The sequence below is a fragment of the Sinohyriopsis cumingii genome, chromosome 15 (genome assembly GCF_028554795.1).
Source record: "Sinohyriopsis cumingii isolate HCF-2022 chromosome 15, ASM2855479v2, whole genome shotgun sequence".
NCBI lineage: Eukaryota > Metazoa > Mollusca > Bivalvia > Unionida > Unionidae > Sinohyriopsis > Sinohyriopsis cumingii.
In genome coordinates, this window is record NC_142975.1 from 88844271 (window position 1) to 88865848 (window position 21578).

The 21578-nt window shown below is 35.0% G+C and overlaps 1 protein-coding gene across 1 annotated transcript in view; it reads right to left on the bottom strand.

Annotated features, from left to right (window-relative positions):
* LOC149782268 (uncharacterized) overlaps positions 1-21578 on the bottom strand; it is a 275026-nt gene that overhangs the window by 83709 nt on the left and 169739 nt on the right. Inside the window, exons 29-33 of the mRNA XM_089935109.1 lie at positions 17994-18180; positions 14226-14408; positions 11660-11825; positions 4878-5052; positions 1371-1517 (exon numbers count right to left, since the gene is read on the bottom strand). Of these exons, the coding sequence (XP_089791235.1) occupies positions 1371-1517; positions 4878-5052; positions 11660-11825; positions 14226-14408; positions 17994-18180 (858 nt within the window). The remainder of the gene's footprint in view (positions 1-1370; positions 1518-4877; positions 5053-11659; positions 11826-14225; positions 14409-17993; positions 18181-21578) is intronic.

Sequence of the window (21578 nt, forward strand, 5' to 3'; positions counted from 1 at the left end):
AATGGGATGTCTGCAATTTAAATGAAAAGAAGTAAAATCTATTCAGTGAATCAGCATGGGGTGTCTTCAATTCAAATGGCAAGAAAAACACTCTAATCAGTGAACCAGATTCGAGTATCTTCAATTCAAATAGCAAGAAGTACACTCTATTCAGTGAACCAGCTTAGGGTGTCTTCGATTCAAATGGCAAAAAGCACACTCTATTCTGGGAACCAGCTTAGGGTGTCTTCGATTCAAATGGCAAAAAGCACACTCTATTCAGGGAACTGGCTTTGGGTGTCTTCGATTCAAATGGCAAAAAAACACACTCTATTCAGGGAACCGGCTTAGAGTGTCTTTGATTCAAATGGCAAAAAGCACACTCTTTTCAGTGAACCAGCTTAGCGTATCTTCCAATCAAATGGCAAGCACACTCTATTCAGTGAACCAGCTTAGTGGGTCCTCCAATTTAGTAGCAAGTACACTCTATTCAGTGAACCAGCTTAGGGGGTGTTCAATTCAGTCACATTTCTGCTGTCATTAAATGTGATGGCGGATACGAGTTTACAGTGTCTGCAGTCAGGCAGAAGGTATACATGAGAAAATATGTCCTACTTCACGAATATAGATTTGTCTTATTACAAAAAAAGTAAGTAAAAATGCATTATTATTATTATTAGTAACATTTGCCTGGATAATATAAAGATTATATGCTCTCTCTACACCTATGTGGTTTAGGGTTCAATTCTCAGAATTTCCACATCTGAAAGTAAGTCATCCCCTACCTCAGGTTGGTAGTATTCTCCCAATTCTTTAGGTCATCTAAAAGATCACCTCAAACAACCATATATATCATATGCATTTTTAAAACCTGCTGAAAACTCAAAATGAAAAAAATAATAAGACTTTTTCAAAAACAATTTTTTGACAAAAATTCAAGTATAATGCTGTAACTATCAGTTGATGCAAATGTACAAGGTGCTTGCCTTATCACAGTGAATGCCCACCATGTAAATGTACAAGGTGCTTGCCTTATAACAGTGAATGCCCACCATGTAAATGTACAAGGTGCTTGCCTTATCACAGTGAATGCCCACCATGTAAATGTACAAGGTGCTTGCCTTATCACAGTGAATGCCCACCATGTAAATGTACAAGGTGCTTGCCTTATCACAGTGAATGCCCACCATGTAAATGTACAAGGTGCTTGCCTTATCACAGTGAATGCCCACCTCATAAATGTACAAAGTGCTTGCCTTATCACAGTGAATGCCCACCATGTAAATGTACAAGGTGCTTGCCTTATCACAGTGAATGCCCACCGTGTAAATGTACAATTACTGTACCTTATCACAATGAATTGACACAAAGTAAATGTATGAGGTACTTACCTTATCACAGTGAGTTCCCACTACAAGAATGGGAGCTTTTGGTGCATGACAGGCAATAGAACTAAGCCAGAAATCCAGACCGGCATGTTCATAACCCAGGCGAATGTTCCACAGCAGCAAATATACTGCTCGATTGGACAGGAAAAACTTAAGAGAGAGGAAAAGTCATATATATAATTATCTGTGTCGTGATTAATCAAGCTAATATAAGACTGGTCCAAAAAGTCACTGTCCTACAGTTGACTGTGTTATGAATAATCAGAATAATCCAAGACTTGTCCAGAACATCAAACTTTCTAATGCATTATAATGCATGTCACACACTTATAATGTCTTATGATGTATGTCACACACTTATAATGTCTTATGAAGTACGTCACACACTTCTAATGTCTTATGATGTATGTCACACACTTCTAATGTCTTATGATGTATGTCACACACTTATAATGTCTTATGAAGTACATCACACACTTCTAAAGTCTTATGAAGTACATCACACACTTCTAATGTCATATGAATTACGTCACACACTTCTAATGTCATATGAAGTACGCCACACACTTCTAATGTCTTATGAAGTACATCACACACTTCTAATGTCTTATGAAGTACATCACACACTTCTAATGTCATATGAAGTACGTCACACACTTCTAATGTCTTATGATGTATGTCATACACTTATAATGTCTTATGAAGTACACCACACACTTCTAATGTCATATGAAGTACATCACACACTTCTAATGTCATATGAAGTATGCCACACACTTCTAATGTCTTATGATGTATGTCACACACTTATAATGTCTTATGAAGTACGTCACACACTTCTAATGTCTTATGAAGTACATCACACACTTCTAATGTCATATGAAGTACGTCACACACTTATAATGTCTTATGATGTATGTCACACACTTATAATGTCTTATGAAGTACATCACACACTTCTAATGTCATATGAAGTACGTCACACACTTCTAATGTCTTATGATGTATGTCACACACTTATAATGTCTTATGAAGTACATCACACACTTCTAATGTCTTATGAAGTACATCACACACTTCTAATGTCATATGAAGTACGTCACACACTTCTAATGTCTTATGATGTATGTCACACACTTATAATGTCTTATGAAGTACGCCACACACTTCTAATGTCTTATGATGTATGTCACACACTTATAATGTCTTATGAAGTACATCACACACTTCTAAAGTCTTATGAAGTACATCACACACTTCTAATGTCACATGAATTACGTCACACACTTCTAATGTCATATGAAGTACGCCACACACTTCTAATGTCTTATGAAGTACATCACACACTTCTAATGTCTTATGAAGTACATCACACACTTCTAATGTCATATGAAGTACGTCACACACTTCTAATGTCTTATGATGTATGTCACACACTTATAATGTCTTATGAAGTACGCCACACACTTCTAATGTCATATGAAGTACATCACACACTTCTAATGTCATATGAAGTACGCCACACACTTCTAATGTCTTATGATGTATGTCACACACTTATAATGTCTTATGAAGTACGTCACACACTTCTAATGTCTTATGAAGTACATCACACACTTCTAATGTCATATGAAGTACGTCACACACTTATAATGTCTTATGATGTATGTCACACACTTATAATGTCTTATGAAGTACATCACAAACTTCTAAAGTCTTATGAAGTACATCACACACTTCTAATGTCATATGAAGTACGTCACACACTTCTAATGTCTTATGAAAGTACATCACACACTTCTAATGTCTTATAAAGTATGTCACACACTTCTAATGTCTTATGAAGTATGTCACACACTTCTAATGTCTTATAAAGTATGTCACACGTCTTATGAAGTACATCACACACTTCTAATGTCTTATGATGTATGTCACACACTTATAATGTCTTATGAAGTACGCCACACTTCTAATGTCTTATGATGTATGTCACACACTTATAATGTCTTATGAAGTACATCACACACTTCTAAAGTCTTATGAAGTACATCACACACTTCTAATGTCATATGAAGTACGTCACACACTTTTAATGTCTTATGAAAGTACATCACACACTTCTAATGTCTTATAAAGTATGTCACACACTTCTAATGTCTTATGAAGTATGTCACACACTTCTAATGTCTTATAAAGTATGTCACACGTCTTATGAAGTACATCACACACTTTTAATCTCTTATGAAGTACGTCACACACATCTAACACATTATGAAGTATGTCACACACTTCTATTGTCTTATAAAGTATGTCACACACTTCTAATGTCTTATAAAGTATGTCACACATCTTATAAAGTACATCACACTTTTAATGTCTTATGAAGTACATCACACACTTCTAATGTCTTATGAAGTACGTCACAAACTTCTAATGTCTTATGAAGTACATCACACACTTCTAAAGTCTTATGAAGTACATCACACACTTCTAATGTCTTATAAAGTATGTCACACATTTCTAATGTCTTATAAAGTATGTCACACATCTAATAAAGTACATCACACACTTTTAATGTCTTATGAAGTATGTCACACACATCTAATGTTTTATGAAGTATGTCACACACTTTTAATGTCTTATGAAGTATGTCACACACATCTAATGTCTTATGAAGTACATCACACACTCTAATGTCTTATGAAGTATGTCACACACTTATGTCTTATAAAGTATGTCACACATTTCTAATGTCTTATAAAGTATGTCACACATCTAATAAAGTACATCACACACTTTTAATGTCTTATGAAGTATGTCACACACATCTAATGTCTTATGAAGTATGCCACACACATCTAATGTCTTATGAAGTATGTCACACACTTTTAATATCTTATGAAGTACGTCACACACATCTAATGTCTTATGAAGTACGTCACACACATCTAATGTCTTATAAAGTATGTCACACACTTCTATTGTCTTATAAAGTATGTCACACATCTAATAAAGTACATCACACACTTTTAATGTCTTATGAAGTATGTCACACACATCTAATGTCTTATGAAGTATGTCACACACTTCTAATGTGTAATGAAAAATGCTTTTAATGCCAGGCTGCAACCTATCATTCTGGTAGATAAAAGGGTTATAGTGCCCCTATGAAGTTCTTATGGAAGTAATTAACAACAATAACAGGAACACTATCTTTTCCAAAATATTTGCCAAAAGACAATGGTACCTAAATGAAATAAAAGAGATCAATAAACGACAAGAACAACAATACCTGTTATATGCCAGGTAGATTTCTATTCCTAACTGAATCTGAAAAACTTCCAATCATAATGACAATGTGGTATTTTCTTGTACTATGTTATTCCTAAATAAATCTGAAACAATTTATAATCACAATGTTGTATTCATTTATTATCTTGTACAACATTATTGAGGATCTTACATGACTGAATTTTGAGTACAATTATTTTTGACAAAGGGGTCATGTACCTGATGTGTGTTATAATAGACAGTCTGTCCAGCAAAGTCCCACACACTGTATGTCAGGGGCAGTGGTTCATCCACGATTGGCACCTGCCAATCCATGATGTCAATACCATCTGTTATGGACTCCCCATAATCCATGTAGGCCTGGTAAGTGGGACTGGTCAGGGCTCGCACCAAGCTGGAAGATGTAGGTGAAAACTCTTCTGATACATCGTGTAAAAGGAGGCAATATGCAATTACTCAGACAGCTATAGTACCATTCTAATTTGACACTAGTATTCAATCAGACAGCTATAGAACCATTCTAAGTTAACACTAGCATTCACTCAGCTATAGTACCATTCTAAGTTAACACTAGCATTCACTCAGACAGCTATAGTACCATTCTAATTTAACCCTAGCATTCACTCAGACAGCTTTAGTACTGTACCATTCTAATTTAACCCTAGCATTCACTCAGACAGCTATAGTACCATTCTAATCTGACACTAGCATTCTCTCAGACAGCTATAGTACCATTCTAACTTAACCCTAGAATTCACTCAGACAGCTATAGTACCATTCTAACTTAATCCTAGAATTTACACAGACAGCTATAGTATCATTCTAACTTAACCCTAGTATTCACTCAGACAGCTATAGTACCAATCTAACTTGACACTAGCATTCACTCACACAGCTATAGTACCATTCTAATGTAACCCTAGCATTCATTCAGTCAGCTATAGTACCCTAATGTAACCCTAGCATTCACTCACACAGCTATAGTACCATTCTAATGTAACCCTAGCATTCATTCAGACAGCTATAGTACCTATCTAACTTAACCATAGCATTCACTCAAAGCTATAGTACCATTTTAACTTAACTCTAACATTCACTCCGACAGCTGTAGTATAATTTTAACTTAACCCTAGCATTCATTCAAATAGCTATAATTATAACATATAGTACCATTTGGACTTAACCCTTGACTTCACTCAGACAGCTGTAGTATCATTCTAACCTGACAACAGCATTCACTCAAATAGCTAAAATTATAATATATGGTATCATTCGGACTTAACCCTTGCATTCACTCAAATAACTATAGTACATTCTAACTTAACCCTATCATTCACTCAAATAGCTATAGTACCATTCTAACTTAACCCTAGCATTCACTTAAATAGCTAGAGTACCATTCTAACTTAACCCTATCATTCACTCAAATAACTATAGTACCATTCTAACTTAACCCTATCATTCACTCAAATAGCTATAGTACCATTCTAACTTAACCCTAGCATTCACTTAAATACCTAGAGTACCATTCTAACTTAACCCTAGCATTCACTCAAATAGCTATAATAATAATATATGATACCATTCAAATTTAACCTTAGCATTCACTTAGATAGCTATAGTACCATTCTAACTTAACCCTAGCATTCACTCCAATAGCTATAATAATAATATATGATACCATTCTAATTAAACCCTAGCATTCACTTCAATAGCTATAGTACCATTGTAACTCAATCCTAGCATTCACTCAGACAGCTATAGTACCATTCTAATTTGATACTAGCATTCACTAATTCAAACATTTCTTTTTCTAAAATTGTCCCCCAATTTATAGTTAATAAGCTAGATCATACCAATATGTGGAAAAAAATTTTTTGAATTAAACATGTTACTTTCATAACGCTGACCTAATCACAGGAAGTACTTCCAAACTAAAACAGACTTTTGATATATTTTTGGGCTTGCTTTCTCAACAGAAGTGATAAAATGTGTCATCTGCTTGCCAAAGGGAAATCCTGTCAATCACTAGTTACTAATGGAGTGAAATGTGCAGGGATGTAACTGCAATGTACTCCAGTTGTACCATCATCAAGTGATGTATTAGAAGAAAGAAATATTGGACATCAAAATTTTAAAATTTTACATGCTTAAAGTACAAATAGTATACACATGGATTACTTTCTTCCAAGTTTTACGGCAAATACTATGATGACTCAGATAGCGGAGTGATTATTTCTTTCATGTGGTGGAGAAGAACCCAGCGGAAATCACTGATCTTGGATGGATCACCACATACCATTGCACATATTAAAACAGTGTGACAACCAAAGGACCAAACAAACCCATGATTTTGATGATATAAGAGAATATTTAAAGTTTTATCAAAATCAGATTTGATATATGTTTGCAAGGTGTGCAAGTCAACAGGAATGATCAACTCACTAAACTGTGCATATCATTCATTATCAAACCTGTACATGATCCTGATGGTGTAAGCATACATTCCAAGTTTGATCAAAATCAGATTAGACATATGGCCTCCAGATTGTTAACAATCTAAGCCAATCAGATGCAAGATGAATTCAATAATATGCATGGATTTCACTCACTACTTAACCCATCCGAGATCTTGATGGTATAAGCATAAGTTCCAAGCCTGATCAAAATCTGGTCAGCCTTGAGACATGGTCAGCCAGTCGAATGTGAGACTAACTCATTAATACTCATTATCAAACCCACTGAAGATCTCGATGATATAAGGTTATAGCTCAAGTCTGATCAAGATCAGATCAAAAATATGACTTCCAAAATGGTAACAAACTCAGTCAATAGGAATCAATATCACCTCATTAGTACACACTGATCTCACTCATTATTAAATTTATCCAAAATTGTATAGATATTAACATATATTCCATGTTTGATCCAAATAAGATTAGAAACAAGGCCTCAAGTGTGGTGACAAGCTCAGCTAGAACATTTTTCATTAATATGCATAGAACTCACTCATTATTGAACTTGTCTGAGATCTTAATGATATAAGCATATATCCCATGTATGATCAAAATTAGATTAGAAATATGGCCTCCAGAAAAGGAAACAAGTTAGCCAATCATCCCATCAATATACTTGAATTTTGCACATTATTTAAGAAACTTTAAAACAATACATTTGTCAGTGAAACACAGATGCCCTACCTTAGCGAATGAAAATGTACCTAAACACAAACCTTAACCAAAGTGTAACAGAGAGCTGGACAGATGTACTTATTGATTAAACACAGATTGACAAATAAGGATAGCACCATATGTCATACTAGTACACATAAGTGATATACTTTCCAGGTTCATGTACATGAGGCTGGACAAACAAGAGTCCCTCAAAGGGACTGACACTCTTCTGGCCAAAAGGAATTTTAATGAATTCAAAATAAAACAATATCTTCCTTTAACTGCTGAGTGTAGAGAACATGTCTCATATTCTTTAGCAATAACAAGATTTCAAATCATCTACTGTAGTGGCCATAATAGCCATCAAATTGGCACCATTTTCATTTAGGGTCAAGTAGACATCATTAGAGGTCTTGTGGTGAAAACCTCATATAAATGACCATAAATTTCATGTGAGTATTGACGACAAATATTTTCAAGATTGCTATAGTGGCAGTCATAGAGAAATGACTAGATCCATTTTCATTTTGGACCAGCTAGGTATCATAAGAAGCTTACTGGTGAAAACTGCACTTTGATATGACCATCCATTTGGGACGAGTAGATACAACAATATTTTCAAGATGATCACCATAGCGGCAATGCTGACAGTCAGTTTGCATCATTTTCATTTTGGGGCAAACTAGACGCTGTAAGAATTCTTTTTGATGAAAACCCCATGTCAAAATGACCTTCCATTAAAGAGGAGTAAGAAGTCTTTCAATAAAAACCCATGTTGATATGACCATCCATTCAGGAGGAGTAATGATAACAGGATTTCAAGATGGCCATTATAGCAGCCATATTGGATGTACAAGTGGTACCATTTTCATCTAGGACCAACATGACATTATAAGACGTCTTCTGGTAAAATCCCCATGCCAATATGACCTTTTCAAGATAAGCACTGTGGTGGCAATACTGGAAGTTCAATCAGAACCACTCTCATTTATGACCAACAAGACATCGTAAGAAGTCTTCTACTAAAACCCCATGTAAGTATGACTTTCCAGTAACAACCATATGTCAATATGATTTTTCATTCTAGTAAAACCCATGTAAGTATGACTTTCTGGTAACAACCATATGTCAATATGATTTTTCATGTAAGTAAGGCTTTCCAGTAACAACCATATGTCAATATGATTTTACATTCTAGTAAAACCCCATGTAAGTAAGGCTTTCTGGTAACAACCATATGTCGATATGATTTTTCACGTAAGTAAGGCTTTCTGGTAACAACCATATGTCAATATGATTTTTCATGTAAGTAAGGCTTTCTGGTAACAAGCATATGTCAACATCATTTTTCATGTAAGTAAGGCTTTCTGTTAACAACCATATGTCAATATGATTTTTCATGTAAGTAAGGCTTTCTGGTAACAACCATATGTCAATAAGATTTTACATTCAGGAAGAGCAGCAAGAACAGGATTTTCGAAATGGCTACTGTGGCAACCACACAGGATATCAGATTGGTACCATTTTTATTTTGGACCACTAGACATCAAAAACTGTCTTTCAGTGAAAACCCCACCCCACCCTCCACTCAGAAGGACAATATCGATATTCAAGATAAGCATCGTGTTAGCCATTCTGGATCAGAACAATAACGATTTTCAAGATAAGCATCATGTTAGCCATACTGAATCAGAACAATAACAATTTTCAAGATAAGCATCATGTTACCATACTGGATCAGAACAATAACGATTTTCAAGATAAGCATTGTGTTAGCCATACTGGATCAGAACAATATCGATATTTAAGATAAGCATCGTGTTAGCCATACTGGATCAGAACAATAATGATTTTGAAGATAAGCATCATGTTAGCCATACTGGATCGGAACAATAACGATTTTCAAGATAAGCATCGTGTTAGCCATACTGGATCAGAATAATAACGATTTTCAAGATAAGCATCATGTTAGCCATACTGGATCAGAACAATAATGATTTTCAAGATAAGCATCATGTTAGCCATACTAGATCAGAACAATAACAATTTTCAAGATAAGCTTGTGTTACCATACTGGATCGGAACAATAACGATTTTCAAGATAAGCATCATGTTAGCCATACTGGATCAGAACAATAACGATTTTCAAGATAAGCATCATGTTAGCCATACTGGATCAGAACAATAACGATTATCAAGATAAGCATCATGCTAGCCAAACTGGATACTGGATCAGAACAATAACTATTTTCAAGATAAGCATCATGTTAGCCATACTGGATCAGAACAATAACGATTTTCAAGATAAGCATCATGTTAGTCATACTGGATACTGGATCAGAACAATAACGATTTTCAAGATAAGCATCGTGTTAGCCGTACTGGATCAGAACAATAACGATTTTCAAGATAAGCATCATGTTAGCCATACTGGATCAGAACAATAATGATTTTCAAGATAAGCATCATGTTAGCCATACTGGATCAGAACAATAACGATTTTCAAGATAAGCATTGTGTTAGCCATACTGGATCGGAACAATAATGATTTTCAAGATAAGCATCGTGTTAGCCATACTGGATCAGAACAATAATGATTTTCAAGATAAGCATCGTGTTAGCCATACTGGATCGGAACAATAACGATTTTCAAGATAAGCATCGTGTTAGCCATACTGGATCGGAATAATAACGATTTTCAAGATAAGCATCATGTTAGCCATACTGGATCAGAACAACAACGATTTTCAAGATAAGCATCATGTTAGCCATACTGGATCAGAACAATAACGATTATCAAGATAAGCATCATGTCAGCCATACTGGATACTGGATCAGAACAATAACTATTTTCAAGATAAGCATCATGTTAGCCATACTGGATCAGAACAATAACGATTTTCAAGATAAGCATCATGTTAGCCATACTGGATACTGGATCAGAACAATAATGATTTTCAAGATAAGCATCGTGTTAGCCATACTGGATCAGAACAATAACGATTTTCAAGATAAGCATACTGGATACTGGATCAGAACAATAACAATTTTCAAGCATCGTGTTAGCCATACTGGATCAGAACAATAACGATTTTCAAGATAAGCATCGTGTTAGCCATACTGGATCAGAACAATAATGATTTTCAAGATAAGCATCGTGTTAGCCATACTGGATTGGAACAATAATGATTTTCAAGATAAGCATCATGTTAGCCATACTGGATCAGAACCATTTTCACTTAGGACCACCCAGAAAGTCATCATAAGAAGTCTTCCGGTAAAACTGCATGTAAATATAATTTTCCATTCAGGAGGAGCAGCTAGAACAAGAGTTTCAAGATGGCCACTGTGGTAGCCATATTGTGCATCAGATTGGTACCATTTTTGGAAGCAACCAAATTCACATCATAAGAGATCTTTAAGTGAAAATCCGATGTTGATAGGAACATCCAATCAGGAGGAGTAACAATAACAAGATCTTCAAGCCCAGGTCATGATTGTGGTGGCCATATTGGATTTCCAAGCAGCACTATTTTAATTTAGTACCAAACAGACTATGGGATCAATGGAAAAGTCAAGTTTCAAGGCATTCTGCAAGTAGTATGGTAGAAGTTATAATGAACTAGTGCAAATGGAAGGATGGATGACAAACAATAGACAATCCATCAAGCTCTCCTGGTCAATGACCCATGGAACTAAAAGCTGTGTGAGATTAACTAATATTCTGTTTCTAAATTCTTTTTTCAGTCATACGTGATAGATGTGCCTCATGTGACTTTCTCGTCTGATACAACTATATAAACATACTTTATAATGGAATAAGATTACCTTGTCTTCCCTGCCCCTCCAAGACCAACAAGCATCAATTTGGTCCTTTTGCATGGCACTGAGCCAAGTCTTAGCCTCCTGAGATAGCCAAACACTGCAACAAATCCCCGCGAAACAATCTCCTTTGGAGGTGTCTTCAGGGTTGGACACTCATTCAAGTTCAATGCTACAGAAATGAGACAGGTTAGTGTATTATATCCCCATTTGCCTCTGAAAAATGTCTGGCTCAAAACACAGTATGGTGTTTTAATTCACTTCAGCCTGTTTACAACTCCTGTATAATGAACTTTTTATGAGATCTTCAATATATTTTCAAGGAATTATATTCAAATTTTTCAGTATGCTACTTTTTTCATCACTGCATACAAATATATAAAAGTACCATAAAACATCACTGCATCACAGAAGTAGCATAAAACATCACTGCATCACAGAAGTAGCATAAAACATCACTGCATCACAAAAGTACCATAAAATATCACTGCATCACAGAAGTACCATAAAACATCACTGCATCACAGAAGTAGCATAAAACATCACTGCATCATATAAGTACCATAAAATATCACTGCATCACAGAAGTACCATAAAACATCACTGCATCACAGAAGTACTGTAAAACATCACTGCATCACAGAAGTATTGTAAAACATCACTGCATCAAAGAAGTACCATAAAACATCACTGCATCGCAGAAGTACCTTAAAACATTACTGTATCACAGAAGTATTGTAAAATATCACTGCATCAAAGAAGTACCATAAAACATCTCTGCATCACAGAAGTACCGTAAAACATCACTACATCATAGAAGTACCGTAAAACATCACTGCATCACTGAAGTAAAATAAAAACATTACTGCATGAGAATAGTACCATAAAAACACAACTGAATAAAAAATGTACCACAAAAATGTACCACAAAAATATCACTGCATCAATGAAGAATCCTAAAAACATGACTGCATCAAGAAAGTACTACAAACACATCACTGCATTAAAACAGTACCCTACAAACATGACTGCCTCACAAAAATACCATAAAAACATGACAGCCTAACATAAATACCATAAAAAACATGTCTGCCTCTCAAAATTACCATAAAACATGACAGCCTAATACAAGTACCATAAAAACATGACCACCTAACATAAGTACCATTAAAACATCACTGCCTCACAAAAATACCATAAAACATGACAGTCTAACATAAGTACCATAGAACATGACAGCCTAACATAAGTATCATAAAAACATGGCTGCCTCTCAAAAATACCATAAAACATGACAGCCTAACATAAGTACCATAAAAACATGGCTGCGTCTCAAAATTACCATAAAACATAACTATCATAAGTACCATAAAAACATGGCTGCCTCTCAAAATTACTATAAAACCTGACAGCCTAACATAAGTACCATAAAAACATGGCTGCCTCTCAAAATTACCACAGAACATGACAGCCTAACATAAGTACCAAAAAAACATAGCTACCTCTCAAAATCACCACAGAACCTGACAGCCTAATATAAGTACCATAAAAACATGGCTGCCTCTCAAAATTACCATAAAACACGACAGTCTAATACAAGTACCATAAAAACATGACAGCCTAACATAAGTGCCATAAAAATATGAGTCTAACATATGTACCATAAAAACAGGACAGCCTAACATAAGTACCATAAAAACATGACAGCCTAACATAAGTACCATAAAAACAAGGCTTCCTCTCAAAAATACCAAAAAACATGACAGCCTAACATAAGTACCATAAAAACATGACAGTCTAACATAAGTACCATTAAAACATCACTGCCTCACAAAATTACCATAAAACATGACAGCCTAACATAAGTACCATAAAACATGACAGCCTAACATAAGTACCATAAAAAACATGACAGCCTAACATAAGTACCATTAAAACATCACTACCTCACAAAAGTACCATAAAACATCACTGCCTCACAAAATTACCATAAAACATGACAGCCTAACATAAGTACCATAAAAACATGACAGCCTAACATAAGTACCATAAAAAACATGACGGCCTAACATAAGTACCATTAAAACATCACTACCTCACAAAAGTACCATAAAACATGACAGCCTAACATAAGTACCATAAAACATGACAGCCTAACGTAAGTACTATAAAAACATGACAGCCTAACATAAATACCATTAAAACATCACTGCCTCACAAAAATACCATTAAAACATGACTTCCTCATAAAAGCAAGAGATTATTAATTAAAACTGTTGTTTGTCATTTAATTGCATGCAGTTTTATCCCATTTTACTCATTACTTTAAGAAAAATACATACATTCTTAAAAACTTGGAATTTAAAAATTGATGTATTATTCTATTCTGTTTTACCTCTTACTGATCCTTGAAACAAAATAAGATTTTTCCAAAAAATTAAAGGACTTTTAAAAAGATAAACATTTTGAAATTCAAGGAGTTTTGAAGGCAATGGATCAAATTCTAGGATAGTGTTATTTCATCATCTCATCTTACATGGCTTCTTCACTGAAAATGAAAACATAAACTTACATTTGAGTGGTATTCCACTAAGCTCTGCAGACAGGGTTTCCAGATATGGGTTGTTACTGAGATTGAGTTCATGGAGGTTGGATAACTGCTTGATGTCATCAGGGATATAACGCAGACCGTGGTAACTCAGATTAAGAGACCTCAGACTTTTCATGTGTAGCAGTACAGGAGGAAAACCTCCAGCTGTGGGAGACAAAAAGATTTAATTTACATAAATTACATTTTCTATATTTACCTAATTCAATTCAACATACCATAAAGCAGCTCACTATGACTGTATATGTAGTAATAATGACAAGCTTTGATGACTCACTATCACTGTATACATAGCAATAATGACAAGCTTTGATGACTCACTATGACTGTATACATAGTAATAATGACGAGCTTTGATGACTCACTATGACTGTATACATAGTAATAATGACAAGCTTTGATGACTCACTATGACTGTATACATAGTAATAATGACAAGCTTTGATGACTCACTATGACTGTATACATAGTAATAATGACAAGCTTTGATGACTCACTATGACTGTATACATAGCAATAATGACAAGCTCTGATGACTCACTATGACTGTATACATAGCAATAATGACAAGCTTTGATGACTCACTATGACTGTATACATAGCAATAATGACAAGCTTTGATGACTCACTATGACTGTATACACAGCAATAATGACAAGCTTTGATGACTCACTATGACTGTATACATAGTAATAATGACAAGCTTTGATGACTATGACTGTATACATAGTAATAATGACAAGCTCTGATGACTCACTATGACTGTATACATAGTCATAATGACAAGCTTTGATGACTCACTATGACTATACACATAGTAATAATGACAAGCTTTGATGACTCACTATGACTATACACATAGTAATAATGACAAGTTTTGATGACTCACTATCACTGTATACATAGTAATAATGACAAGCTCTGATGACTCACTATGACTATACACATAGTAATAATGACAAGCTTTGATGACTCACTATGACAATACACATAGTAATAATGACAAGCTTTGATGACTCCCTAACACTGTATACATAGTAAAAATGACAAGCTTTGAGGACTCACTATGACTATACGTAGCAACAATGACAAGCTCTGATGACTCACTATGACTTTATATGTAGTAATAATGACAAGCTTTGATGACTCAATATGACTATGTACACTATGACTGTATACATAGTAATAATGACAAGCTCTGATGACTCACTGTGACTATATATGTAGTAATAATGACAAGCTTTGTTGACTCAAACTGCACTCTGCCTTCTTCAAGCAGATGACATTCAAAACACAACATGTACTGTAGAGTGGGTTACTTTTGAGTTGATGGTTGGTTTAATTTTATTATTACTTGCAAAGCCATGAGTTAAAATATATCATAATTAGTACCACAAGAAAAGTATATTCAGTATTTCCACAGTAAAAGAAAATTTTCATTTCAATATCGTACATACAAAACTTGCTCCAGTATTAGAAAATTTAACTCCCCCTTCAGCAAACACCCCTCCCCTAAGTTTTGCAAATTAACCTCACTTCAACCCAATTCACAGACCATACCATAAGCTCCCAGACATTATGACTAGGGAAAGAAAAAATGCAAAATCTAAAATGAGTCAGCAGTTTGGTATTCTGATGTATTCCATTTTCAATTACATGATTTGTCTTAATATATATCTACCATGTATACTCCCTTGTAAGTCACATCCAATTGCAACCAATACAAATGGTAGATTAGGGTCTGTTTTATTGGATGTGATGATTACTTCTATAATCTGCACAGACCCCGGCCTGCTTGCACATAATGTATCAGCAAATATAGGTCTGTGTTGTTTGCATTTGGACTCAACTTATGCGTGTATAGACAGTATCTACCTTATACTGAGTCTGCATTTCTTAAAAGCTTTTCTCTTGTGTTTAATCCAGTTGATGAGAATAAAATATGGAAATGAAACAAATGTTTTTATCTTAATATATATCAAATTCAAAAGGACATAATCTTCATCAAAATCAAGTGCACACAGCCTTTGCTACGACATCAAATGATTAAATGTGCTTGTCATCATTATTTCACAACATTTCTGAATATTATGTTTTTTTTTTTACTTTGTGTTTTGGTGAAAAAGAACACAAACTTAATCTAGTACCACTCAGCTAAGTAATCTTGGGTGCTTGGGAACTGTCAGATATAGTTACGGTAACAAATGCCATCTTCTGTCATAGATATGTCTTACTGACACTGTTCACCAAGTACACCTCAGTATGAAATAAATATGTCATACTGACACTGTTTACCGAGTACACCTCAGTATGAAATAAATATGTCTTACTGACACTGTTCACCAGGTACACCTCAGTATGAAATAAATATGTCTTACTGACACTGTTCACCAGGTACACCTCAGTATGAAATAAATATGTCTTTCTGACACTGTTCACCAGGTACACCTCAGTATGAAATAAATATGTCTTTCTGACACTGTTCACCAGGTACACCTCAGTATGAAATAAATATGTATGAAATAAATCTGTCTTACTGACACTGTTCACCAGGTACACCTCAGTATGAAATAAATATGTCTTCCTGACACTGTTCACCAGGTACACCTCAGTATGAAATAAATATGTCTTACTGACACTGTTCACCAGGTACACCTCAGCATGAAATAAATGTCTTACATGACACTGTTTACCAAGTACACCTCAGTATGAAATAAATATCTTACTGACACTGTTCACCAAGTACACCTCAGTATGAAATAAATGTCTTACTGACACTGTTAACCAGGTACACCTCATATTGAAATAAATGTCTTCCTAACACTGTTCACCAAGTACACCTTAGTATGAAAGATGTCTTACTGACACTGTTCACCAGGTACCCCTCTCTATGGAATAAATATGTCTTACTGACACTCATGTTCATCAAGTAAACCTCAGTATGAAATAAACATCTTACTGACACTGTTCACGAAGTACCCCTCTCTATGGAATAAATATGTCTTACTGACACTGTTCACCAAGTACCCCTCTCTATGGAATAAATATGTCTTACTGACACTGTTCACCAAATACACTTCTCTATGGAATAAATGTAATACTGGCACTGTTCACCAAGTACATCTCTCTATGCAATAAATATGTCTTACTGACACTGTTCACAAAGTAACCCTCTCTATGGAAAAAGCATGTGTTACTGTAATTATGCAATAAGTTCAATGCTCAAGTATCCCACTCTATATAATTAGTATTTCATACTGGCACTATTCACCAAGTTCACCCTTCTATATGCCTTATGGCACTATTCACCACATATACCCCACTACATGTAATAAGTACTGTATATCATACTGGCACTATTCACCAAGTTCACCCTTCTATATGCCTTATGACACTATTCACCAAGTTCACCCTTCTATGTGCCTTATGGCACTATTCACCACACATACCCCACTACATGTAATAAGTACTGTATATCATACTGGCACTATTCACCAAGTTCACCCTTCTATATGCCTTATGACACTATTCACCAAGTTCACCCTTCTATATGCCTTATGGCACTATTCACCACACATACCCCACTACATGTAATAAGTACTGTATATCATACTGGCACTATTCACCAAGTTCACCCTTCTATATGCCTTATGACACTATTCACCAAGTTCACCCTTCTATATGCCTTATGACACTATTCACCACATATACCCAACTATGTGAAATAAGTACTGTATGTCATACTGGAACTGTTCACCAAGTTCACCCTTCTGTATGTCTTGCTGAAGGTGTTCACCAAGTACCCCTCACCAAATCGTGAGTATTTCTTGTAGAGGTGTTGGTTGAGTACCTCAAGCTCATTTTGAGTCAGTTGGTATGACTCATCAATGTCTGCTTCTTTAAACAATTGCTGACGTGTCTGTCAAAAGAAAGATCAAAGTACTGAGAATACTGAAGACTTAGAAGGTTTGGTTAACATGGCGCATTAAACAGTTTGAGCATAAATTGCAAGATATTAATAATGACATTCCTTTTTATGATTAAAAGCAAATATTAATTCCTACTAAATATATGTAGCCTGAATTATAAATTTTTTAATTAATTTTATCTCATTATCTCATGAAAAAGAATAAAATAAGACCGCACAAAATATTTTGAGAGAAAATACTGAATTAATTCCTTTTCATGAATATATTCAATTGAAAAGTTATATTGTTTGAAGAGCTACACAGTAGCTGTGAAACTGTATCAAGGGAAATGACCACATTGAGACCAAAAATTTTCTTCCATGAAATAATTTTATTTATCTCCCTTTACATAATTCTATTACTTCTTCAAGGCCAGAAGCCAAAAGAGCTAGACATGGAAAAGTGCCAATAATTAGTACACTAGCACACACAAACCACTCTCAGTAAGAGAACTGCAGTCAATAAACCATAGGATGAAAAAAAATGGAAGCCAAAACTGAAGTCAATTCATAGATCATATTATACAGTTCACAGTCAAAAGCTTATATACAAATCTACTGGCATTGGTCTACCAAACATTTCAAACAAATAGTGTAAGACAGATACACCAGACAGTGGTATACATAAAGTTCCAAGCAAACTGACCATATAAAACTTGTATACTAGGCACTTGTTTACAGAGTTTCAAGGAAACAGTGTAGAACTGATCTACTATGCATTGGTCTACACAGAATTTCAAACAAACATTGTAAGACTTATTTATCAGACAGTCATAAGACATATCTACCAGATAGTCTTAAGACTTATCTACTAGACAGTCATAAGACATATCTACCAGATAGTCCTAAGACTTATCAACCAGACAGTCATAAGACATATCTACCAGATAGTCTTAAGACTTATTTACTAGACAGTCATAAGACATATCTACCAGATAGTCCTAAGACTTATCTACTAGACAGTCATAAGACATATCTACCAGATAGTCTTAAGACTTATCTACTAGACAGTCATAAGACATATCTACCAGATAGTCCTAAGACTTATCTACTAGACAGTCATAAGACATATCTACCAGATAGTCTTAAGACTTATCTACCAGTCATAAGACATATCTACCAGACAGTCATAAGACATATCTACCAGACAGTCATAAGACATATCTACCAGATAGTCTTAAGACTTATCTACCAGACAGTCATAAGACATATCTACCAGATAGTCCTAAGACTTATCTACCAGACAGTCATAAGACATATCTACCAGACAGTCATAAGACATATCTACCAGATAGTCTTAAGACTTATCTACCAGACAGTCATAAGACATATCTACCAGACAGTCATAAGACATATCTACCAGTCATAAGACATATCTACCAGATAGTCTTAAGACTTATCTACCAGACAGTCATAAGACATATCTACCAGATAGTCTTAAGACTTATCTACCAGACAGTCATAAGAAATATCTACCAGACAGTCATAAGACATATCTACCAGATAGTCATAAGACTTATCTACCAGACAGTCATAAGACATATCTACCAGACAGTCCTAAGACTTATCTACCAGACAGTCATAAGACATATCTACCAGACAGTCCTAAGACTTATCTACCAGACAGTCATGAGACATATCTACCAGACAGTCATAAGACATATCTACCAGACAGCTTTAATTCAAGCGTTCTTAGCCTTCTCTGTTGCATGATAGAAACTGGATATAAATATTAGACATTTTTAACTTCCCTCAGGCCCATGGCAGTAAATACATCATAATAATTAGATTTATGCCACAATGACTTAATGACATGTCATCACTAATACCAGTGAAAACAATGGGCTAACAAACCAAATGACTTGATACATGTCATTGCTAACACCAATGAAAACAATGGGCTATCAAACCAAATGACTTTATACATGTCATTGCTAACACCAATGAAAACAATGGGCTATCAAACCAAATGACTTGATACATGTCATTGCTAACACCAATGAAAACAATGGGATATCAAACCAAATGACTTGATACATGTCATTGCTAACACCAATGAAAACAATGGGCTATCAAACCAAATGACTTGATACATGTCATTGCTAACACCAATGAAAACAATGGGCTATCAAACCAAATGACTTGATACATGTCATTGCTAACACCAATGAAAACAATGGGATATCAAACGAAATGACTTGATACATGTCATCACTAATACCAATAGACACAATGGGCTAACAAACCTAATGAGTTCTTAAATTTCTACACAAAAACATTCCTGGAATAACATAATAAATTAAAAGTACAGGTATTTTTATTGATGTTTACTACCACTGTCCTAAGTTATTTTTAACACCTATCATTCTATAGCATCTACTATTCTTGCATTTTCCATGATATTTGTCCACCAAACACTTACTAATCTGGGAAGTATCTACACAGTTGAGTCACTTTTTGAGAATACAGCTACAGAAACTATTTGATTAGCTATCGTGGAAAGTATATGACAGCTAGAGAGTGGAAGGTATCTGAATAGCTAGAGTGGAAGCTATTTGTCTAGCTAGAGAGTGGAAGCTATCAGACTAACTGGAGAGTGGAAGATATTTGACTAGCTAGAGAGTGGAAGATATTTGTTTAGCTAGACAGAAGAAGCTATTTGTCTAGCTATACAGCTGTTTAACTAGCTAGAGTGTAAGCTATTTGACTAGCTAGAGTGTAACCTATTTGACTAGCTAGTGTAAGCTATTTGACTAGCTAGAGAGTAGAAGCTATTTGTCTAGCAGGAGAGAGGAAGTTATTTGTCTGACTAGACAGCAGAAACTTTTGACTAGGTAGAAAGTGGAAGCTCTTTGACTGGCACTGGAAAATGACCAAGGTTGTTGTTGTTGTTGTTGTTGTGGGGTTTAACGCTATTTTTCAGCACACGATAGGCTATACATGGCGGCCAGTATTAATGGTGGAGGAAGAACCCAGAAAGAACCACCGACCCACGAGAAGCTACTGGCAAGCTATCTCACATGCCCACATTGGCTGAATCTTAGATTCGAACCGCCGCAGACAGAGGTGATATGGCAGTGATCCGTAACAAAGAGCGCTTTAGACCACTCGGTCGAAAATGACCAAGGTATTTTGATTGCTGGCACCTTATGGCAAGGTTCTGCATAGATGTCAGTGGAAGAAACTGAAGTTCCAATCTTAAGAGGTAAATCGTTGATAAATAGAATGAATAACAGAAGTCCAAGGATAGAGCCTTCTGGTACTCCACAATTAATATTTTTACTTTCAGAAAGTTGACCATTTAAAGATACTTTTTGCACTCTATCGGTTAAGTAAGAAGTAAACCAGTT